General features: G+C 36.5%; 1 protein-coding gene across 1 annotated transcript in view; it reads left to right on the top strand.

Moving 5' to 3' along the window:
• LOC144462563 (uncharacterized) overlaps positions 1 to 25,549 on the top strand; it is a 30,067-nt gene extending 4,518 nt beyond the window's left edge. Inside the window, exons 3-5 of the mRNA XM_078166631.1 lie at positions 428 to 525; positions 8,550 to 8,697; positions 22,507 to 25,549. Of these exons, the coding sequence (XP_078022757.1) occupies positions 428 to 525; positions 8,550 to 8,697; positions 22,507 to 22,694 (434 nt within the window). The 3' untranslated portion in view covers positions 22,695 to 25,549. The remainder of the gene's footprint in view (positions 1 to 427; positions 526 to 8,549; positions 8,698 to 22,506) is intronic.
• Positions 25,550 to 26,419: the final 870 nt, after the last annotated feature.

Here is a 26,419-nt window from a genome sequence, read left to right as displayed (position 1 = left end):
TTTCCCTCCAAGATGTGGTGGAGTATCAAAGCAGAAGTACTTTAAAGTTGTACTTAGTTACTTTCCATCTGTGGACTGAGAGGAAGCCGGCAGAGGACGCTGAGACACACTGAACCGTCTCAGAGGTTTTTAATGGCTGCAGAACTTGAGAGAGACAGTGTGTATATTTAGTCAAAGTGTGTCTCAGCTGACACTTCAGCTAACATCTTCCTTCACTCTCCAACCCCTTCACACCTTTTTATACCGGTCAGTGCCGGGCGTCATGGCAACAGGTGCAGTCTGCTCCCTGATTGGCCGCGTGTGCAGGGATCAGCCGTTGCCGTTTGCAGTGAGAAGTGCTGAGTGGACCCTCCTTTTTACAGGCCCCACCCGGCCGCTTCATGGCCTCCTATTATTTAGCAGATTTGTTTTTGCGTCCTGGCTGAAGCTTCTAGTGTGAGAGGAAAAAAAAGTGCAGCAGGGATCATATATGTGCCTCTGCAGGGACGCCGGGGGCATAACCTAACAAATGTGTGGGGTCAATTGGTAAGGACTGCTTTCTGTTGTGTTCCTTGTGCAGAGGTAGCGAGTGGAGGTAGAGGACTGCTAAGTTGTGTGCTGAGGTGATGGATGTGGAGAACATCGACCGGGACTCCATGTTCCTCTTTGAACAGATAGATTTCAGAGGCTCACAGTGAGAACTTGGACTCTTGATGAATTTAAGGCAAGTCTTTTGGTTTGTGGAGTCGTAGACGTTTGCTCTGAAACAAACTAACAACTTAGTGGTTCCTCTGTTTTCCGATGAATAAAGTTGGATTGCTAAGTTTGGGGATGAATGGTTCTTTTCATGCTGAAGCAGACAGAAGGGAGCGTTTGTGACGTTGCTGATGATGATGATGATGATCTGCCAGCTTGTGTGTGTTAGGTGACTCAGATATTAAGAGTGAGCTCCTCTCGCTCGCTGCTGCAGGCCGGACGGACGAGGACAATGTCAAAGTTACCTGGTTCCTCTGACTCTAAGGACGCCGGCGACCGGTCAGTAACAGGAAACAACAGAGATGTCTGCTGTGGAGGAGGAGGAGGAGGAGGAGGAGGAGGAGATGGTAGGCTCGGGTAGGGAGAAAACATTAGAGAAGCTGACAGAATACAACCTGAGGGAAAAACGGGAAGTTGTGATTTCTAATAAGACAGTACGGTACTGAAACTGCTTTTATTAGACGGAAGAAGAGAAACTACAGAAACGACAAAAAAAAGAAATAAGAGAGAAGTGTAAAAGAAACAAGAGACCAAAGAAACCTGATCGGAGCCTTTAAAGATGGTGGCAGACCGTCACATGGAGAAAGATGCATGTGAAACCTTGAGGAGAAGACAAAGGTCCACAGGAGATGATCACAGGAGGATAATGAGCAGGCTGAGGGGGGTGGGGGGGGGGGGGGGGGGGGGGGGGATGGGGCAGGGTCAGCTACACAAACAATGTTCCCCTCGGTACATTTAACATCGAGCCCCGCAGGCAACAACAATGGCGTCAGCAAGGCCCGTCCATGTCTACACGTTGCTAGATTTCTCTCTGGCTGGTTTCAGTGTGCTCGAACAGCACAAAGCTTGTTTTTTTTGTTTTTTTGTTTTTTTTCCGTGGCGCTCAGCAGGTCACGACTCATATAAAGACACAAAGGTTTGCAGCTGCGGCGGCGGCGCTGTTTGTGGAGGATGTGAAGTGTCTGGAGGAGGCTGTTTGCTATGGTGCTTCGGTGAGGAGTGTTACTGGTTGAGGTACTGTCCTGCTTTCCAATCCAGGCTTCGTGCTGCATTCACGTGCTCTTCGGACAGTCCCATTTCCCGAGGTGGGAAGTCGTTCTTCCAGCTTTGGTGTGTTCAAGAGCTTTTGATTGTAACGTGGAGGCTACAGAGATGACACGCTGACATTTTATTGCTCAGAGTGTTGAAACAAGATGTTGATCGCTGTAGCGGCAGCAGTACGTCCCCTAAAAGCACCAAAACTAGAGATGTGCTGATGAAATTCAGGGCCAACACCTCCGTTTTTATTTGTGTTGTTGTTTATTCTGTTTTTGCTGTTATTAATTTCTCCTTTTGTGTCAAAAACAAAGAAGAAATCTAAGCTCTAAAAATTAACTGACTGTTTAAGGTCATTCACTCCTTCGAATAAGTTTAAATTTATGATTTGAAAGAACCTTCTGTCACATGAACAGCATAAAAAAATAGCTGCTAATAATTCCCTCTCTAATATGTAGATAAAACATTCTCACCAAAACTCAGTTTTACCAGATTACATTTGAACCAGGCCTCCAGAGGTGGGCCGGGCTTTGGAGACAATTGTTGTAGTGGGCAAACAGTGAAATTACACCGTCTGGCTCCATCACATGATGTCACATGGACTTACACTGTGAAAGAGCCGTCTGTTGATCAGTAGACGCTTTACTTAACTAAAGACTGATGACTTTCTCCCTGATTTTGTGTTTAGATGGGCGGATACAATTTCAGAGTTTAAAAAAAACTCCCTACATTGCAGAACCAATAGTAAATCCGCAGGGCGGTCCTTCGGTGGCTCGCTGAACACGTTTGATAAAACAGAGTTTAATCTCTCGGCATCCATTTTCAAGCTCTCTGTGTGCTTGTTTCCTTGCGGACGAGAAAAGGGGGAGCGCACATTTCCGGAAGGCGTGTCCTTTTCAGAAATGCAAGAGGCGTTGCTTTGTTGCCGGCCGTTTTCGCCGGTGTGTTAAACACACTTTAGAAAGGAGTGTCCCCAGACTATCAGAAGGCGGAGATCTCTGATTGTCTGGTGGCGAGAGTAGTTGATCAGTGGATACTTTTTTTTTTTTTTTTAACGTCACAACGCTGCAAAATGACTCGTTTCACTATCAGGATTTGACTGATTCATTTGGACAGTCTAGATTAAATCGATGGAGTTAGCTAACTCTGATCGAAGGTAGAGCGCTAAACAGGAAGTAGCCGACTCAGTCTGCAGGTTTTTAGAGCGCCTGCTCCCTGGGCTCAACACTCAACGTTGGCTTCATGCACCACAGATTTAATAGAAATGAATGATTTGAACACACCATGAGAACGTTATAATTTATCATCACCCAATACTCACTTTTACTGAGCAGAGCTTGAACGCATCATAATGTATCTCAATGCAACCTTGTGAGCTGTTAGTTCTGCTCACAGCTCACACTAACTTGCTCTCCTCCTGCTGATGTCATCACAGATGTGTTGTTCATAATGTGGAATTATCAGGGAAACAATCGGGTGTGTTTCCTGACTCACTGAATCCGCGTCCTTTCATCCCAAAGCGTCCTGGGGAAGATCTCCAAACATGTTGCAGTGGTTCCCAACCAGTGGGTCGCAGTTCAAATGTGAGTCGTGGGTCGATTCTTAGTGGACCACAGGTGACTTGCAGTTGTGTCAAGTTTGTATAAAGCACACTTTGTTTTAAAGTGCAGTGAATTTCTGGCACAGAACTTTTATTTTGAAGTGCTGTTTCCTGCTGTAGAGTCAGTGAGTGACGGCAGATACTTGACAGAGACAGAATACTGGCTCGTTGTGTGACGCTGAATGTTTTAAACTGTGTGGACCTCGATCTAATGACTAAGGACGAATCAGGACCCTGTGGCTTCACCACTTGGGAAACACTGCTCTGTTGTCCCCGGGACGACGGGACACCGTCAGTCTGGACCCCGTTTTTTTAGCCTGCTCCACAACAGAAACACATCGACCACTGCTACTGGTGATGTCATCTTGTTTGCTGATAGACCAATGGCAGTCAACAAAGAGAACATTGCCAATAAATCGCTGCATCATTAACTAAAATATTGCTGACCTGTCATCTGTGTTAAAGGGATAGTTCAGGTTTTTGGACATGAAGTTGTGTGAAACGCTGACCATCTGTAGCTCTGATGTGACGGTGTCACTACTCTCAACGAGCCTCCTGCTCTGAGAAATGGCCCGTAGCTTAGCGGAGAAAAAGTAGTTCTGAAGATGTACGGGGGGCACGTAACTAAAAGGTTTTAAGCTACAAAAAAGTATGCATGTGTTTTGTTAGACTATTTCAATAATTTTAAAACATCCCTGCATTACGTCAGACCTTGCTATCAATTGGGACTATTTTCTGGCCAGTATCACTCCGCCGTGCAGGCCCGCAAGCCAGCACGCCAACAGGAATCAATTAGACAGTTCATCACCACGCCATGCAGGTGCGCAGGATAGCAACGGCTAACGAAAACTTCATCGGCTGTTTCCAATAGAGAGCCAGTAGGCTATTATTAGTGAGGAAAAAGATGTACTAGCCCTATATATACCTACTACTACAGCGCAAACACCGGCTCAGGCTCACGACACACCCTCGTCAGCTGCTGTAGGTAAACAGAGGAATACCAAAATGGTGTGAACTTGTGATTTCCCCAGCTGTGGGAATAAAAACATCGCCGGCTCCCAATTCCATCGGTTTCCTCGCCACCAAGCGTTCACACAACTTCATGTCCAAAAACCCGAACTATCCCTTTAATGCCAATAATCTTTTAGAACTCATCTGTGTGACTTCATACCTCATACTGTGATACAAATGACGTTAGCAAAATAAATGATTTATACAAAGTTTGTTAATGACAACCAAATATTTCGTTCGCCATGTTTCTGTGTTTGTGGCGTCAAATTCAACAAGTCGTGTCCCTGAATTTTGCAGACTTTCCGAGTTGTAGTTCTGACTTGAGGGGGTGTCCACTTGAACCGTCCCAGTCAGGAACTCATTTTAACAATTATTCCAACATCTCATGAATGCAACATTAGTGATGTGTACTTGAAGAGCACAAGGAGTGGATGTGATTGGTCGGTTGGATCTTCGGTCACAAGTTGTCAAGTTATGGATTAGAAGTTAAAAGACTTCAGCGGCAGTGGCGTGAACGTCTACGAAGTCTATTACCTCATGTGATCAAACAGGAAGTCAGTGCTTCCTGTTGCTGCTCTGAGGCTCCATTTCAAGAAACTACGGTGTAAAGTAAAAATACAGATGTAGCTGCAATGGTTCGTCAATAAATTAATTATTTAAAAGAATATAAATTGTGAAGTGATTTTTTTTTGTTTGACAAATGATTGTTTAAGCTAAATTGCCAAATTTTTGCAGTTTCCAGCTTCTCATAGACGAAGATTTGCTGCTCGTCTTTCTTTATATACGCCGGTAGATTAAACAGGAACTGCCCATTGGTCCGACCATATTAAACTCATTGTTCCGAAGTCCGTTCCGAAAACATCATGATGCCCTGTGGTTAAGGTCTGGTTAGGTTTAGGCACAAAAACCACTTGGTTAGGGTCAGGAAAAGATCATGGTGTGGGTTAAAATGAAAAAGAAAGTGACAAACACATAAGCTGTGAGCCTGCTCCGCCTCAAGCCGGTCGCGGCGCACCATCAAGGCAGAAATACGCCTGCGAGGAGCCGTTCAGCACCGCGGACTGTCGGACTAATGGGATGTCAGACCAATGACATGGACCCAGATTAAACATGTTTTGTGTTGTTCCTTATCAACACCATTGTTAACATGTGGATATGTGCAGACACAGTGAGGAAATGATCTTGTTTTGGCTGGAAAAACCTGCTTTTGGTGCCACAGTCACAGCTGGAGATGCCGTGACAAAGAGCTGGTTTTGTTGTTGGTTGGTGTTGACCTGTGTTCTGCAGCTTGGCAGGTGTCTCTCCTACCATCCACACTCGCCTCCACCTCCTGATGACAGTCAGCTCGTATACTGCATCACTTTAGAAATGTTGATATGAATCTTATGAAACATACAAATGGAATGTGTCCATGGTTTGCAGAAACATACAATGCCCACAGTTTCTTTTTGCGATGGGGCTGTTGCTTCAGAGAGGTGACAGTTGAAAACACAAGTGATGAATGTGAATCTGTATTTTCTACTTGATATCTGCAGATGGTTTCCAGCCTCTAAAGCTGTGTCTCCACCAAACCCTTTCAGTCCAGCACCTGTGGAACCAGCAGTAAGCCTTCAGACATGGTACCTAGACCCTCGGTGTGTTCAGACAGTCCTCTTAAATGTGGGCGGGGTTGTTGTCACTCACTGCTCCGTCCAGCACTCGCTGTATTTCCTCATCAGCGGTGACACAGATGGAAGTCTGCACCTGGTTTATCGTCCACAGAACGAGGCTGCACGCCCACATTTTCACAACAAAATAGAACAGGCTGCAGTGAGAGTCTCTCTCCATGGGATATTTAAAAATAGCAGCTTTGTGCATTTAGTCCTTCTCAGGCAAGCTCAGGGGTTTAGTGTTGCTGTAGCCCACAGGAAGTGAGGATTAGAATATATGACCTTCACATAATCTGCTCCAAATTAATCTATATTTTTAAAGTCATTACTAAAAGTGTGTGTCATATAAAAACTAAAGTGATGGTCAAAGTTGTCACAGTGAAATTTAAGGTGTGCTGATGGATTCACGTCATCAACTCATGCATTGAGTAACATTACAAGTTAACGTTCCACCTTAAAAGTTGCCGGCAGTCGGCCCAGTGAATGAAGTTATTTTTTTCTCTTTCATTTTATAGTTGTAGTTTACTGATGTATGAACAGAGGTTACATAAAACCAGAGTGACCATCCTCTACTGACCAATCAGACTGCAGGGTTTCTAGCTCCACCTTTTAGTACCAGATCTGTGTGCTAGGTACCCCAACAGAGGGGGGACCAAACATGGGGACGCTAAGGAACGCTTCTGTTGGGACCATTCACAACTTTCACTGTGGAGACAGAAACTATGAACTGAACTGAACTGAACTGAACTGCTCGGTAGAAACGGGGCTTAAGACTTGGCAGGCATTCAGGTTTCTTCTCTACCAGTAAATCTTGTAATGTACAGGCGTCTCAGAACGATGAGGAGTAAGTCAGATCTTTAACCAGTGGTTCAGTGTTGAGGACTCAGCTGCTGGTGGAGTCTGTTGTTGATGTGGTTGAGTCTGTTGAGAATCATAATGAGCTGGCTGTGTTCTGTGCACGGTGAGCAGTCGTACTTTCTCCTGAAGACTGTAAACCTTCACAAAAGCTGTTCCTGAGAGCGTGCAGTTCTTCATTAGGCTGCATATGTGTAAGTATTGGTGGGGGTAAATATCAATACAGCATAGTACTGCGATATTTTTGTTGGTGATATCGTATCGTCACACAGTACAGAGTATCGTTTTTTTAATTTTATGAATTATTAATATTATAGATACAAATTAAACCTTAGTCAGCCTACTTGAATGATCAGTTGCCTTTTTCAGTCCATCAGATACATTTTGCTGCAAAACAAAAAGACATCGTGAGATGTCCAGATTAAAGAGATGCTGACAAAGATTTCCTTTGGGGACATTATTACACTTCAAACCAAGTAATTAATCGCAGTGTATTTTATCGCAATATTCAGCATATCATGACACGCATAAAATCGCAATAATATTGTCCATCCATCCATTTTCATCAGCTTAGTGTTTCTGGAGGACCCCGAGGTGTTCCCAGACCAGATGAGATCTATAATCCCTCCAGTGTGTTCTGGGTCTGCCCCGGGGCCTCCTACCAGCTGGACCAGGAGGATCCTGATCAGATACTGAACCACCTCAACATGAAGGAGCAGCGGCTCTACTCCGAGCTCCCTCCAGATGTCTGACTCCTCCCCCTATCTCTAAGGCTGAGCCCAGACACCCTACAGAGGAAACTCATTTCAGACCATAGATTGACTTCTGTACGATAATACTGTATCGTGACTAAAGTAACGTGGTAATATCGTATCGTGGAGCCTCTGGTGATTCCCACCCCCAGTAAAAATCGTCAGGACTATAACATAGATCATACCATGTTCACAGTCTTAGCTTAGCATTTTATTTTATTTTATTTAACAGGGATGGTGCACAGCTACTAAGCTGCACCAGAGTTAGCTATAAGCTAATTTTCATCTGTAGTCCTTGGACAGGAAACAGAGAATAATTTCACTGCCTAAAGACACTATTAAATAAAAAACACAATTACAAAATAGAACATATTCATGACACAACGGCTTCAGCAATAACCGTAGCAAGACAACACAACAAGTCATCGCAACAATATGCGTGAGAGTTGGCAGCTATGGTACATGATTCATGCTAACGTTGGCATGCCAACATCAGATAGAGTCCAGCTGAGGCTGATGTGAATGTCATCAGTTCTGCAGGTCATAAACCAAAGTATTGGACACATTAAATGTTTACCTGAAGGTGGCGCTAGATGAGAAGTGTTTACAGTTCATCCTGAGGGGAGCATGAATGATGAACCACAACCATCACAGTCCATCCAGTGGTTGTTGAGAGATCCACCAAAGTGGTGGACTGAGCAGAGCTGTTAGTGTGGTTTGTTGTAATCCTGCGAGGATACTGTGTGATTTTTTAAAGTACAATCTGAATTCACTTCTGTGCTTCACTGGAAAGTTGCTCTGAGGTGTTTCCCCGATGGTTTTATGTTATATAATGATTGACTAGAGACGGAATTAAAAGCCTCCTGATTCTGTGGACGTCCTGACTTTAACGGACCGCTGCTGTTCCTGCAGGTTTCCCAAGGGGACGCTACTGAGAAGCTGGCTCACCAAGTCGCGGCCCAGGTTGCTGCTGCTGATCGCAGGGTTGAAGAGGCCTCAGGTGACCCTCATGAGGAGGAAAAGGATGAAGCGCACAAAAGTAGCAAAGGCCACGTAAGCGGTAAATATGGCTTATATTGCATGGAGGAATGCTGAACCCCATCATCAACCAAAACACAGGAAGTGGTTAGAAACCTAACGTTAACAGAAACGGGTTACTTCACACACACTGAACTGGACTGTTTGTTTTATAAGATAATGATTAAACTCTCGATCATCGATCTCAGGCTGTGAGGACTGGAGTCCAGCCTGTACTTAGAGATGTGATGATAATAATAATATCCGACACTGTCAGGTCACCATAGGAGGTTTTATTCAAACAGGCTGTGTTGTTTTGCTCTTCTTTCTTCCTCGTTCATCCCACTGATTCAAAAACTGAACCAAGTTAATGTGACTTTAGCTTTTTTTTCTCTCTGTGAGCCGACTCAGTATCAACCACACTGCAGCCTTCAGACATATTCAACGTCCACGTTTAACCCATTCACACAGCACATGTGTTTTATATGATACATCACCCTGTCAGAGGATCTGCAACATGTTTCCTGTCGATGAAACATTTAGGCTCAAATATAACCCCTTCTCTTTTTCTGGACCTTAAAGTTGGTGTTAAACACGAGGACGAGACAATGACGTGTTCGCAAGACCTGATATTCTGTTTGAATACTGGCTCCTACTGTGAGCGTTGCATTATGGGATGTTTGTAACCTTAATGTTTACAGTGTCTCTTAACTTAAAAGCCAAGCTGACCATTCTTAAAGCATTTTGAAACAAATCATTTGGATCTGGGTTCTTACAGTTTGGACGGTTTTTATGATGAATGCCAGTTTAGGGAGCAGCGAAATGACCGAGGACCGCATTGGAAATATGAACACAATGACTATTCTTTCATGACATTTTTAACGACAAACTATACTATGACTTTTTTCATGACATTTTTCGACATGCTATAATATGACTTTTTTAATGACAACTTTTCGACGTACTATGCTATGACTTTTTTCATGACATTTTTTTGACATTCTATACTATGACTTTTTTGATGACATTTTTACGAGATAATACAATGAATTTTTTCATGACATTTGTTGACACGCAATAATATGACTTTTTCAATGACAACTTTTTGACGTACTATGCGATGACTTTTTTCATGACATTTTTTCGACATACTATGCCAAGACTTTTTTCATGACATTTTTTCAACATGCTATACTATGACCTTTTTGATGACATTTCTACGACATACTATAAACAAATTCGGCGAGCGATTTGTGTATGCCGCCATCTTGCAGCGCCGCCATTGCTGCGGTGACGTGTCAGTCATCAGTCATCAATTCATTATGCTGTCATTGTGAACTGACTCTCTACAATGACAGCATCATGAATAGCTGAATTGATGATGTTAGACAGTGGCCTCCGGTAACTGATGAAGGTATCTTAAATGAGTACTGATATTAATATAGAAATTAATTGTTTGTTTGAGCGATAAGCAGGAAAGATTAGAGTAATAGGGAGATAACAGACTGTATCATTAAACACTGTGTAATATAACGTTAGCATACGTTACGTGTACTGACGTTAGCAAGCTAGCAGCGTGACATTTAATCATTATGGACAGGCTAAAAACAACAACAACACGTGTTTGTGTTTTGTTTTAGGTATTCAAGAATATTTTATTGATCGCCTGGCCTCCGATGACCAGAAAAATTACAGGTCTCTGATTGAGGGTCAAAATTACCTGAGCTCCAGGTGGGTCGGGCAAATTATACACCGCTTTTTAGACGACCATCACATCAAATTGAAAGCGATCAATACTGATCGCGTCACGTCACGTGACTGACACATGTCACCGCAGCAATGGCGCCGCCGCAAGATGGCGGCATACACAAATCGCTCACTGAATTCGTCTATACTATGACTTTTTCCATGAGATTTTTTCGACATGCTATACTATGACTTTTTCAATGACAACTTTTCGACTCGCTTTACGATGACTTTTTTCATGATTTTTTTTCGACATGCTATACTATGACTTTTTGATGACATTTTTCGACATGCTATACTATGACTTTTTGATGACATTTTTCGACATGCTATACTATGACTTTTTCATGACATTTTTTGACGTGCTATATGACTTTTTAATGACAACTTTTCGACGTACTATACTATGACTTTTTTAATGACAAGTTTTAGACATGCTATACTATGACTTTTTGATGACATTTTTTGACATGCTATACTATGACTTTTTGATGACATTTTTCGACATGCTATACTATGACTTTTTCATGACATTTTTTGACATGCTATATGACTTTTTAATGACAACTTTTCGACGTACTATACTATGACTTTTTTAATGACAAGTTTTAGACATGCTATACTATGACTTTTTGATGACATTTTTTGACATGCTATACTATGACTTTTTGATGACATTTTTCGACATGCTATACTATGACTTTTTCATGACATTTTTTGACATGCTATATGACTTTTTAATGACAACTTTTCGACGTACTATACTATGACTTTTTTAATGACAAGTTTTAGACATGCTATACTATGACTTTTTTGATGAATTTTTTTTGAGATAATACTACGACTTTTTCATGTCATTTTTCGACACGCTATACTATGACTTTTTTCGTGACATTTTTACAACATGCTATACTATGACTTTTTTGATGACATTTTTTCAACATACTATACTATAACTTTTTCATGACATTTTTCGACATGCTACACTATGACTTTTTTGATGACCTTTTTTCGACATGCTACACTATGACTTTTTTGATGACATTTTTTGACATGCTATAATATGAGTTTTTTAGTGACAACTTTTTGACGTACTATACTATGACTTTTTTCATGACATTTTTTTGAAACGCTATAATATGACTTTTTCAATGACAACATTTAGACGTACTATGCTGTGACTTTTTTGATGACATTTTTACGACATACTATACTATGACTTTTAATGAGAATTTTTTTGACATGCTATACTGACTTTTTTCATGACATTTTTTGACATGTTATAATATGACTTTTTTGATGACATTTTTTTCAGGTACTATACTATGAATTTTTTTAATGACAACTTTTCGACATGCTATACTATGATTTTTAATGAGGATTTTTTGACATACTATACTATGATTTTTAATGAGAATTTTTTGACATGCTATACTATGACTTTTTTCATGACATTTTTTCGACATCCTATACGATGACTTTTTTGATGACATTTTTTCGACATGCTATGCTATGACTTTTTTCATGACATTTTTTCGACATGCTATACTATGACTTTTTTGATGACCTTTTTTCGACATGCTATACTATGACTTTTTTGATGACATTTTTTCGAGATAATACAATGACTTTTTTCATGACATTTTTTGACATGCTATAATATGACTTTTTTAGTGACAACTTTTTGACGTACTATACTATGACTTTTTTCATGACATTTTTTTGAAACGCTATAATATGACTTTTTCAATGACAACATTTAGACGTACTATGCTGTGACTTTTTTGATGACATTTTTACGACATACTATACTATGACTTTTAATGAGAATTTTTTTGACATGCTATACTGACTTTTTTCATGACATTTTTTGACATGTTATAATATGACTTTTTTGATGACATTTTTTTCAGGTACTATACTATGAATTTTTTTAATGACAACTTTTCGACATGCTATACTATGATTTTTAATGAGGATTTTTTGACATACTATACTATGATTTTTAATGAGAATTTTTTGACATGCTATACTATGACTTTTTTCATGACATTTTTTCGACATCCTATACGATGACTTTTTTGATGACATTTTTTCGACATGCTATGCTATGACTTTTTTCATGACATTTTTTCGACATGCTATACTATGACTTTTTTGATGACCTTTTTTCGACATGCTATACTATGACTTTTTTGTTGACCTTTTTTCGACATGCTACACTATGACTTTTTTGATGACCTTTTTTTGACATGCTACACTATGCCTTTTTTGATGACCTTTTTTGACATGCTATAATATGACTTTTTCATGACATTTTTCAACATGCTACACTATGACTTTTTTGATGACATTTTTTCGAGATAATACAATGACTTTTTTCATGACATTTTTTGACATGCTATAATATGACTTTTTTAGTGACAACTTTTTGACGTACTATACTATGACTTTTTTCATGACATTTTTTTGACAGGCTATAATATGACTTTTTCAATGACAACATTCAGACGTACTATGCTGTGACTTTTTTGATGACATTTTTACGACATACTATACTATGACTTTTAATGAGAATTTTTTGACAAGCTATACTGACTTTTTTCATGACATTTTTTGACATGTTATAATATGACTTTTTTGATGACATTTTTTCGAGATACTGTACTATGAATTTTTTTAATGACAACTTTTCGACATGCTATACTATGATTTTTAATGAGGATTTTTTGACATGCTATATTATGACTTTTTTCATGACATTTTTACGACATCCTATATGACTTTTTTCATGACATTTTTACGACATGCTATACGATGACTTTTTTGATGACATTTTTTCGACATGCTATACGATGACTTTTTTCATGACATTTTTTCGAGATACTATAATATGACTTTTTAATGACAACTTTTTGACATGCTGTACAATGACTTTTTTAAACACACTGTTTCGACATACTATACTATGAATTTTTTCATGACATTTTTTTGACGTGCTGCATTATGACTTTTTTGATAACATTTTTTCGAGATAATACTATGACTTTTTCATGTCATTTTTCGACACGCTATAATATGACTTTTTAAATGACATTTTTACAACATGCTATAGTATGACTTTTTCATGTCATTTTTCGACACGCTATAATATGACTTTTTGATCACAACTTTTCGACATGCTATACTATGACTTTTTCATGTCATTTTTCGACACGCAATAATATGACTTTTTGATCACAACTTTTCGACATGCCAAACGATGGCTTTTTTTTTATATTTTTTCGACATCCTATACTATGACTTTTTTGATGACATTTTTTCGAGATAATACTATGACTCTTTGCATGTCATTTTTCGACACACTATAATGACTTTTTAATGACAACTTTTTGACATACTATACTAACACTTTTTCCATGAGATTTTTATGACATGCCATACTATGACTTTTTAATGAGATGTTTTTTGACATACTATACTATTACTATTTTCATGACATTTTTTCGACATGCTATACGATGACTTTTTTAATGAGAACTACTCGACATGCTATGCTATGACTTTTTCCATGACATTTGTTCGACATGCTATACTATGAATTTTTTAATGAGAATTTTTCGACATGCTATACTATGACTTTTTTGAAGAGAATTTTTCGACACGCTATACTATGACTTTTTTCTGAGAATTATTCGACATGCTATACTATGACTTTTTTCATGAGAATTTTTCAACATGCTATACTATGATTTTTTGAAGAGAATTTTTGGACATGCTATAGTATGACTTTTTTGAAGATAATTATTCGCCACGCTATACTATGACTTTTTTATGAAAATTATTCGACACGCTATACTATGACTTTTTTATGAGAATTTTTCGACACGCTATACAATGACTTTTCTAATAAGAATTTTCGACATGCTATACTATGACTTTTTTATGAGAATTTTTCGACACGCTATAATATGACTTTTTTAATAGGAATTTTCGACACGCTATACTATGACTTTTTTTGAAGAGAATTTTTCAACACGCTATAATATGACTTTTTTAATGAGAATTTTCGACATGCTATACTATGACTTTTTTGAAGAGAATTTTTCGACATGATATACTATGACTTTTTTGAAGAGAATTTTTCGACACGATATACTATGACTTTTTTGAAGAGAATTTGTCGACATGCTATACTATGACTTTTTTATGAGAATTTTTCGACACGCTATACTATTACATTTCGATGAGAATTATTCAATACCATATACTATGACTTTGAATGAGAATTTTTCGACATGCTATACTATGATTTTTTGAAGAGAATTTTTCAACATGCTATACTATGACTTTTTTGAAGAGAATTTTTCGACACGCTATACTATGACTTTTTTATGAGAATTATTCGACATACTACACTATGACTTTTTTCATGAGAATTATTCGACACGCTATACTATGACTTTTTTCATGAGAATTTTTCGACATGCTATACTATGACTTTTTTGAAGAGAATTTTTCGACATGCTATACTATGACTTTTTTTCATGAGAATTATTCACCACGCTATACTATGACTTTTTTATGAAAATTATTCGACACGCTATACTATGACTTTTTTATGAGAATTTTTTGACACGCTATACTATGACTTTTTTGAAGAGAATTTTTCGACACGCTATACAATTACATTTTGATGAGAATTATTCAACACCGTATACTATGACTTTGAATGAGAATTTTTCAACATGCTATACTATGACTTTTTTGAAGAGAATTTTTCGACACGCTATACTATGACTTTTTTATGAGAATTATTCGACATGCTATACTATGACTTTTTTGAAGAGAATTTTTCGACATGATATACTATGACTTTTTTGAAGAGAATTTTTCGACACGATATACTATGACTTTTTTGAAGAGAATTTGTTGACATGCTATACTATGACTTTTTTATGAGAATTTTTCGACACGCTATACAATTACATTTTGATGAGAATTATTCAACACTGTATACTATGACTTTGAATAAGAATTTTTCGACATGCTATACTATGACTTTTTTGAAGAGAATTTTTCGACACGCTATACTATGACTTTTTTATGAAAATTATTCGACATGCTACACTATGACTTTTTTATGAGAATTATTCGACACGCTATACTATGACTTTTTTCATGAGAATTTTTCGACATGCTATACTATGACTTTTTTGAAGAGAATTTTTCAACATGCTATACTATGACTTTTTTCATGAGAATTATTCACCACGCTATACTATGACTTTTTTGAAGAGAATTTTTCGACACGCTATACTGTGACTTTTTTATGAAAATTATTCGACATGCTACACTATGACTTTTTTATGAGAATTATTCGACACGCTATACTATGACTTTTTTCATGAGAATTTTTCGACATGCTATACTATGACTTTTTTGAAGAGAATTTTTCAACATGCTATACTATGACTTTTTTCATGAGAATTATTCACCACGCTATACTATGACTTTTTTATGAAAATTATTCGACATGCTATACTATGATTTTTTTATGAGAATTTTTCGACACGCTACACTATGACTTTTTTGAAGAGAATTTTTCGACACGCTATACAATTACATTTTGATGAGAATTTTTCGACATGCTATACTATGACTTTTTTGAAGAGAATTTTTCGACACGCTATACTATGACTTTTTTATGAGAATTATTCGACATGCTACACTATGACTTTTTTATGAGAATTATTCGACATGCTATACTATGGCTTTTTTCATGAGAATTTTTCGACATGCTATACTATGACTTTTTTAATTAGAATTTTTCGACATGCTATACTATGACTTTTTTGAAGAGAATTATTTGCCACGCTATACTATGACTTTTTTATGAAAATTATTCGACACGCTGTACTATAACTTTTTTATGAGAATTTTTCGACACGCTATACTATGACTTTTTTGAAGAGATTTTTTCGACACGCTATACTACTACATTTCGATGAGAATTATTCAACACCGTATACTATGACTTTGAATGAGAATTTTTCGACATGCTATACTGTGACTTTTTTGAAGAGAATTTTTCGACACGCTATACTATGACTTTTTTGAAGAGAATTTTTCAACACGCTATACTATGACTTTTCTGAAGAGAATTTTTCGACACGCTATACTATGACTTTTTTGAAGAGAATTTTTCAACACGCTATACTATGACTTTTTTGAAGAGAATTTTTCGACACGCTATACTATGACTTTTTTATGAGAATTTTTCGACACGCTATACTATGACTTTTTTCATGAGAATTTTTGGACATGCTATACTATGACTTTTTTGAAGAGAATTTTTGGACACGCTATACTATGACTTTTTTGAAGAGAATTTTTCAACACGCTATACTATGACTTTTTTGAAGAGAATTTTTCGACACGCTATACTATGACTTTTTTATGAGAATTATTCGACACGCTATACTATGACTTTTTTCATGAGAATTTTTCGACATGCTATACTATGACTTTTTTGAAGAGAATTTTTGGACATGCTATACTATGACTTTTTTATGAAAATTATTCGACACGCTATACTATGACTTTTTTGAAGAGAATTTTTCGACACGCTATACAATTACATTTCGATGAGAATTATTCAACACCGTATACTATGACTTTGAATGAGAATTTTTCGACATGCTATACTGTGACTTTTTTGAAGAGAATTTTTCAACACGCTATACTATGACTTTTTTATGAGAATTATTCGACACGCTATACTATGACTTTTTTGAAGAGAATTTTTCGACATGCTATACTATGACTTTTGAAAAGAATTTTTGGACATGCTATACTATGACTTTTTTGAAGAGAATTATTCACCACGCTATACTATGACTTCTTTATGAAAATTATTCGACACGCTGTACTATAACTTTTTTATGAGAATTTTTCGACACGCTATACTATGACTTTTTTGAAGAGAATTTTTCGACACGCTATACTATGACTTTTTTGAAGAGAATTTTTCAACACGCTATACTATGACTTTTTTTGAAGAGAATTTTTTGACATGCTATAATATGACTTTTTTGAAGAGAATTTTTTGACACGCTATATAATGATAATTTTTTGACATGCTATAATATGACTTTTTTGATTACATTTTTTTGACATGCTATACAATGACTTTTTTGAAGAAATTTTTTCGACACGCTATACTATTACATTTCGATGAGAATTATTCAACACCGTATACTATGACTTTGAATGAGAATTTTTCGACATGCTATACTATGACTTTTTTGAAGAGAATTTTTCGACACGCTATACTATGACTTTTTTGAAGAGAATTTTTCAACACGCTATACTATGACTTTTTTTGAAGAGAATTTTTCGACACGCTATATTATGACTTTTTTATGAGATTTTTTCGACACGCTATACTATTACATTTCGATGAGAATTATTCAACACCGTATACTATGACTTTGAATGAGAATTTTTCGACATGCTATACTATGATTTTTTGAAGAGAATTTTTCAACATGCTATACTATGACTTTTTTGAAGAGAATTTTTCTACATGCTACACTATGACTTTTTTATGAGAATTATTCGACACGCTATACTATGACTTTTTTCATGAGAATTTTTCGACATGCTATACTATGACTTTTTTGAAGAGAAGTTTTGGACATGCTATACTATGACTTTTTTGAAGAGAATTATTCGCCACGCTATACTATGACTTTTTTATGAAAATTATTCGACACGCTATACTATGACTTTTTTATGAGAATTTTTCGACACGCTATACTATGACTTTTTTGAGGAGAATTTTTCGACACGCTATACAATTACATTTCGATGACAATTATTCAACACCGTATACTATGACTTTGAATGAGAATTTTTCGACATGCTATACTATGACTTTTTTGAAGAGAATTTTTCGACACGCTATACTATGACTTTTTTGAAGAGAATTTTTCAACATGCTATACTATGACTTTTTTTGAAGAGAATTTTTCGACATGCTATACTATGACTTTTTTGAAGAGAATTTTTTGACACGCTATATAATGATAATTTTTTGACATGCTATAATATGACTTTTTTGATTACATTTTTTCGACATGCTATACAATGACTTTTTTGAAGAGATTTTTTCGACACGCTATACTATTACATTTCGATGAGAATTGTTCAACACCGTATACTATGACTTTGAATGAGAATTTTTCGACATGCTATACTATGACTTTTTTGAAGAGAATTTTTCGACACGCTATACTATGACTTTTTTGAAGAGAATTTTTCAACACGCTATACTATGACTTTTTTTGAAGAGAATTTTTCGACACGCTATATTATGACTTTTTCATGAGATTTTTTCGACACACTATACTATTACATTTCGATGAGAATTATTCAACACCGTATACTATGACTTTGAATGAGAATTTTTCGACATGCTATACTATGACTTTTTTGAAGAGAATTTTTCGACACGCTATACTATGACTTTTTTATGAGAATTATTCGACACGCTATACTATGACTTTTTTCATGAGAATTTTTCGACATGCTATACTATGACTTTTTTGAAGAGAATTTTTGGACATGCAATACTATGACTTTTTTGAAGAGAATTATTTGCCACGCTATACTATGACTTTTTTATGAAAATTATTCGACACGCTGTACTATAACTTTTTTATGAGAATTTTTCGACACGCTATACTATGACTTTTTTGAAGAGATTTTTTCGACACGCTATACTATTACATTTCAATGAGAATTATTCAACACCGTATACTATGACTTTGAATGAGAATTTTTCGACATGCTATACTATGACTTTTTTGAAGAGAATTTTTCAACACGCTATACTATGACTTTTTTTGAAGAGAATTTTTCGACACGCTATATTATGACTTTTTCATGAGATTTTTTCGACACACTATACTATTACATTTCGATGAGAATTATTCAACACCGTATACTATGACTTTGAATGAGAATTTTTCGACATGCTATACTATGACTTTTTTGAAGAGAATTTTTCAACACGCTATACTATGACTTTTTTATGAGAATTTTTCGACACGCTATACTATGACTTTTTTCATGAGAATTTTTCGACATGCTATACTATGACTTTTTTGAAGAGAATTTTTGGACATGCTATACTATGACTTTTTTGAAGAGAATTATTTGCCACGCTATACTATGACTTTTTTATGAAAATTATTCGACACGCTGTACTATAACTTTTTTATGAGAATTTTTCGACACGCTATACTATGACTTTTTTGAAGAGATTTTTTCGACACGCTATACTATTACATTTCAATGAGAATTATTCAACACCGTATACTATGACTTTGAATGAGAATTTTTCGACATGCTATACTATGACTTTTTTGAAGAGAATTTTTCGACACGCTATACTATGACTTTTTTTGAAGAGAATTTTTCGACATGCTATAATATGACTTTTTTGAAGAGAATTTTTTGACACGCTATATAATGATAATTTTTTGACATGCTATACTATGACTTTTTTGATTACATTTTTTCGACATGCTATACAATGACTTTTTTAATGAGAACTACTCGATATTCTATGCTGACTTTTTCATGACATTTGTTCGACATGCTATACCGTGAGTTTTTGAATGAGAATTTTTCGACATGCTATACTATGACTTTTTTGAAGAAAATTTTTCGACATACTATACTATGACTTTTTTCATGACATTTTCTCAACATGCTATACTATGACTTTTGTGAAGAGAATTTTTCGACATGCTATACTATGACTTTTTCATGTCATTTTTCGACATGCTATACTATGACTTTTTTGAAGAGAAGTTTTAGACATGCTATACTATGACTTTTTCATGTCATTTTTCGACATGCTATACTATGACTTTTTCATGTCATTTTTCGACATGCTATACTATGACTTTTTAGATGAGAAGTTTTCGACATGCTATACTATGACTTTTTCATGTCATTTTTCGACATGCTATACTATGACTTTTTTGAAGAGAAGTTTTCGACATGCTATACTATGACTTTTTCATGTCATTTTTCGACATGCTATACTATGACTTTTTTGATGAGAAGTTTTCGACATGCCATACTATGACTTTTTGATGAGAAATTTTCGACATGCTATACTATGACTTTTTTGATGAGAAATTTTCGACATGCTATACTATGACTTTTTCATGTCATTTTTTGACATACTATACTATGACTTCTTTCAAGACATTTTATCGACATGCTATACTATGACTTTTTTGATGAGAGGTTTTCAACATGCTACACTAAGACTTTTTCATGTCATTTTTCGACATGCTATACTATGACTTTTTTGATGAGAATTTTTCGACACGCTATACTATGACTTTTTGATGAGAAATTTTCGACATGCTATACTTTGACTCTTACGTCATTTTTCGACATGCTATACTATGACTTTTTTGATGAGAAATTTTCGACATACTATACTATGACTTTTTCTAATGACATTTTTTCGACATGCTATACTATGACTTTTTGATTTAATTTTTTGACATGCTATACTATGACTTTTTTGATGAGATTTTCGACATGCTATACTATGACTTTTTCATGTCATTTTTCAACATGCTATACTATGACTTTTTCTAATGACATTTTTCTGACATACTATACTATGACTTTTTCATGTCATTTTTCGACATGCTATGACTTTTTTGATGAGAGATTTTCGACATGCTATACTATGACTTTTTCATGTCATTTTTCAACATGCTATAATATGACTTTTTCTAATGACATTTTTTCGACATACTATACTATGACTTTTTCATGTCATTTTTAGACATGCTACACTGTGACTTTTTTGATGAGAGATTTTCAACATGCTATACTATGACTTTTTCATGTCATTTTTCGACATGCTATACCATGACTTTTTCATGTAATTTTTCGACATTGCTATACTATGACTTTTTCATGTCATTTTTCAACATGCTATACTATGACTTTTTTGATGAGAAATTTTCGACATGCTATACTATGACTTTTTCTAATGACATTTTTTCGACATACTATACTATGGCTTTTTTCATATTTTTTGACATACAATGCGATGACTTTTTCCATGTCATTTTTCGAGATACGATACTATGACTTTTTCATGTCATTTTTCGACATGCTATACTATGACTTTTTCTAATGACATTTTTACGACATACTATACTATGACTTTTTTCATATTTTTACAACATACTATACTATGACTTTTTTCATATTTTTACAACGTACTATACTATGGCTTTTGTCATATTTTTCGACATGCTATACTATGACTTTTTTCATATTTTTATGACATATGATATTATGACTTTTTCATGTCATTTTTCAACATGCTTTTCTATGACTTTTTTTTGTCATTTTTTGAGATACTATAATGTCTTTTCCAAGACATTTTTTCGACATACTATACTATGACTTTTTTTCACATTTTTACGACATGCTATACTATGACTTTTTCATGTCGTTTTTTGACATACTATATTATGACTTTTTCATGTCATTTTTCGACATAGGATACTATGACTTTTTCAAGACATTTTTAAGACTATTGGTACTTGTGCCATCTTTTGTATTGTGAATATGCCCCAGGTGGTAAGTGTGAGTCTGACAGAAGAGAGTGTTTGACAAATGTGGGATTTAATGCTTTAATGGTTTTATTTCATGTGGCCCAAAGCAGCAGGTTAAAGGTCTTTGTTAAGATTCTGGAAAGATAGTGGTTATTTTTTTATTTTTAGACACAAACCAATATCTTTCTCAATTTTTCCAGCGTATTCTTGTTCCATGGTTTTAATGGGGTTTTGTGTTCACCTTGTGGTTGTTGGTTAGAAGAAATAGTCCAGTTCTGTAATCATCAACATTTCCCAAAGAAGTTTGTCTTTTCCTGTATGACCTTTTTGCCTGTCTGCCTTTTTTCCCCTGTTCAGTAAAAGTGAACAAAGAAAACAGTCTGAGTGAAAAGAAAAACTTTGACGTGACCCATCTAAATCCCAACTTTCCCTCTCTCCAGAACCTGCAGCCGGATGCCCCACTTCACCTGAGTCCTTAACAGAGAGGAACTGCTCGTTAGATATGGACGACAAAGAAAAGGAAGACCTGTGTGTTGGATCTTTGCCCCAGCAACAAACTAAAATCCAGGAACCACATAACAGAGTGACGTCAGATGACGAACCACAGAGATCGAGACCTCCAGACTAATCAGGATTACACCCAGACCTGGACTACCAGCTTCACCCTCTCTCTTCAAACATACACCTGTTTTGGCTCATTAGACTCATGACCGTGGCTTGTACATCATTCGTATCCAAAGACAAACTGTCCCTGTGTTCTTAGTTCAGGCTCTTTCAGGTTTCACGGTGTTTGTGTTTGAGTCTCAGAGGAGTCCAAACCAGCTGCTGATTAAACTCTGAGGGGACGCCAACTGCTGCCTCACAATCTTCTCAGATCAAAACTCAACGGTCACTTCCACACGATGCGCAGCGTCACATAACGCACACTCCCAAATGTGTGAATGTTACAAAATTCCAGCTTTAACGATCTGGAAATTTGTCATGTCTATTCAGATGATTCAGACACTGCAACTAGGAAACAAGGTTGCTAATCTTGGCAAAACCTGTCTGAGATAGAAACGGAAATAAATTAGCTGAATTATCTGTGCTGTCGTTGCAGGACACGCTTCCGAGAACTTGAAGACATGGACTGACTAAATGAGACACATTTGCAGACTGGAGCTTTTAGGTTTTAGTCAAACTTAATGTGGTTTTTCCTTTTTCATAAAGTGGGCAGAAAAAGTTTGGAACAAAACTCTTAATTTTTGTTGTTTGTCTGTCTGTAATGGTAACCACACCTCTGGCTCAAACGATGGAGAGTCTGGAGAAATTTGCTTCATATGGGACAATTTAACATGATTGAGCCAAATAAATAATATTCTCTTACAAGCATCAACAGATTATTCTGCAGCTACATCACAGAAATAAAAAGACTGCAAATTTAAATGGCGTTGAGCCGAAGACGTTCTTTTACTAACTGTGAAGGAATTTCATCAGTCGAGGAAGGTCCCAGTCAGAAATATCACCAGATCAGATACTGGAAATGAGATTAATGTGAACAGACCCTAAACATGGACGTAAAGATGTGCTAAAAAACTAGTTTGATTTATCCGAGGCAACATATGGAAGACAGAAATCATTAAATAAAATGGAAATATATTTTTCTTTTGATCAAACAGAGCATTCTGTCCTTCTGTTATTTTAGCTAAATACCTTTCAGAACCACGGATAGATTATTTAAAATCCCACATCTCATAATCGCTTTTAGGGCTGACGTCATGTTATCAGCTGGAGGTGCAGCTGCCTCTCCCCCACAGGGCTGTAGGCTCCACAGGAGTGTTAAAATGTGTTTGTCTTGTTGTGTTATTGGGAGCCAGAATAGAAGGAGTCATGGCTCAAAACCAGCCGCCACTGCCCGTCAACAAAAACAAAGACAACTATGGTTAAATGTGATAAGACCAAAGGACTGGACGGAGGCCATCATCAAAAATGCTCACATGTGCAGCGCACACTTCATATCAGGTTAGGGAAAAAGTATTTCCTGTTGTAGGGATGAATAAGGTTATGTGTATTAAGGGTTATCATGTCCACCTCATCAGAAACTGGGGAGGGATTAAGAGGAAGATTGGATTTCTCTGCAACGCTAACTTTTTAGCACATTAGCTAACGTTAGCTTCCATAGCAAAACAAACAAGTGTGGTCCTCCTTTGTAAGATTGGCTTCCTGTGACATCATCCATCCACTGAGTGAGAGCATACGGGTCGGCCAGTCTGGTCCCGTTGGTCAGTGTTTACTTATTCAAGTAACACTGGCGGTCCCGGAGAGTGAGTGACCTGACATGGTGCGTTGGTAAATTCAGTCTGACGCTCTACACTAAAATGAGAGCCCTGTTGGTGGAAGAAACGCAGCGTTATATTTCTACATGAATGAACCAACGCTTAAGTTAATCACACATTCACTCCGCTCGGCGCTCTGCTGCTCCGTCTCCACAGACAGAGTGTCCAGAGTGCGCTCTGCCACTCTGAGAGTGCGCTGCTCTGGATAACCCAACGCTACATTCAGACAGCGCTCCCAATTTATCAACGCTCCAGTTTGTGTCAGAGTGCGCTCCCACACTCACAATGAGTGTTTCTGAACGCACCACTCACATCATCTTCCTCCATCGTCTAAAACAAGACAACACAACTTGTTAGCTAGCGCTAGCTAATGTCTGTGGAGAACTGTTTTGCCTCCAGCTAAGTAACAACAGTAACAACTAACAGTAAAAGGGTCTACAGCTAAGTGTGACATTATTACAGGTGTTCATGTGACAGTAATAAATAATGCTGCTTGAAATCTGACCTCTGAGAACATCAATGATAATCTTCAGTCCTTTTTTAACCAGCTATTTCTCCAGATTCCCAGTCTTTGAGTGGTCTGGCAGTCATATGCTATTCACTTTGCTATAATGATGGATTTACTGCAAAATGAATAAACACATCCAGCATGTTGACGGCTGAATATAACACGGTAACACTTTATACTAAGTTATCCACTTCTTGTAGATTTTATTGCCATATTGTACCAATTTAAAGATATCTGATCAATCTCTGTTTGAGGCCATTTTTTAAATCTTCATAGTGACATCCATTGAGGAAACCTATCTTTGTTGAACCTATCAACCTGCTGTAAAAAGTGAAATTAAAAAATAAACTACTGACTTAATATAAAGTGTCACCGAATACTTGTATTGATTAAGACGGCTAACATGAAGTGATGTGTAACCCACTTACACAGGTTCTGCATACTAAATTAAGTTCAGGGAATTTATTTAGGAAATCTGAACAGTTGAATTATCTAGCTGAGCATCAGTTTTTTATTGTACATGTTAGCATAGCGCAGGTTAAAGCTAATTGCTAATGCTACAGATCTCTCTTTTTACAACACTGCCCTTTTACTCCTCTCTACCAGATTCTGACTTTTACTGTTTTGACAATAAAACTCACAATTACAGAGAAAAAAAAACTAAAGTGGAAAAATATAATAACACATAAAACTTGATTTGGTTGTGAGATGTAGAAAAAAATTAAGAAATTAATTGGTTTAGGCTGAACTAACATAGTCAACATGGCCCCAATCATGATGGCCGAAACTTTTTGTTAGCGTTACCTGGGGTACTGATTCATTTTAATATATTACACATGGCTCGGGGCTGTTTTAGTTGACTAGCCTGAACCACAGATGGTGTAAAAATGGGCTAATGTCTGTGAAGTAACAAAGCAACATTTGTTAGCTGATGCTAAGCTAAACAGGGCTGTCACTTAAAAAAAAAGTTTAAATAATTAAAAATCAACATCTCATTCACTAAAATACTTCTGAACATACCTGCAGGCTAATGCTAAACTACACTGTAGAATTCACATATTTTTATTTGTGGTGCCTCACCTGATGACAAGCTAACGTTACTGTCGCTGCATTTCACACTGTCAACAAACAGCCTTACTTTTATACAAGATTTTTTCTAATCTGTGGTGTAAAATCCAAAATGCTTCCACACATTAATTCACAGTTTGTGTTTTAATCCATTTAGCACTGCTAGCTAATTTTCTTTTTTGTGTGAACATTTTACGAACATACCTACAGTTTTAGCGTCGGACAGATCGTTACAATTAGAATACTGATATTACGTTTTCCCCACATTCAAATGATACTGAATTTAAGGTGACCGCCCTGATGCTAACCAAAGGTAGTGAGCTCACTGTCCAAAGCTAACTCTAGCTAAAAAGTTGGGGATATGAATTTCGATTTTTTTTTTTTCGCAATAATATTTTAACTTTCTATGATGTGTGGTAAAATTAATGTATCAGTAACTATGATGAAAAAGCTTGAACTGTC

This window comes from Epinephelus lanceolatus, chromosome 3 (genome assembly GCF_041903045.1).
Source record: "Epinephelus lanceolatus isolate andai-2023 chromosome 3, ASM4190304v1, whole genome shotgun sequence".
Classification (NCBI taxonomy): domain Eukaryota; kingdom Metazoa; phylum Chordata; class Actinopteri; order Perciformes; family Serranidae; genus Epinephelus; species Epinephelus lanceolatus.
The sequence above is the reverse complement of the archived record's forward strand: the minus strand, read 5'-3'. Positions and strand labels throughout refer to the sequence as shown.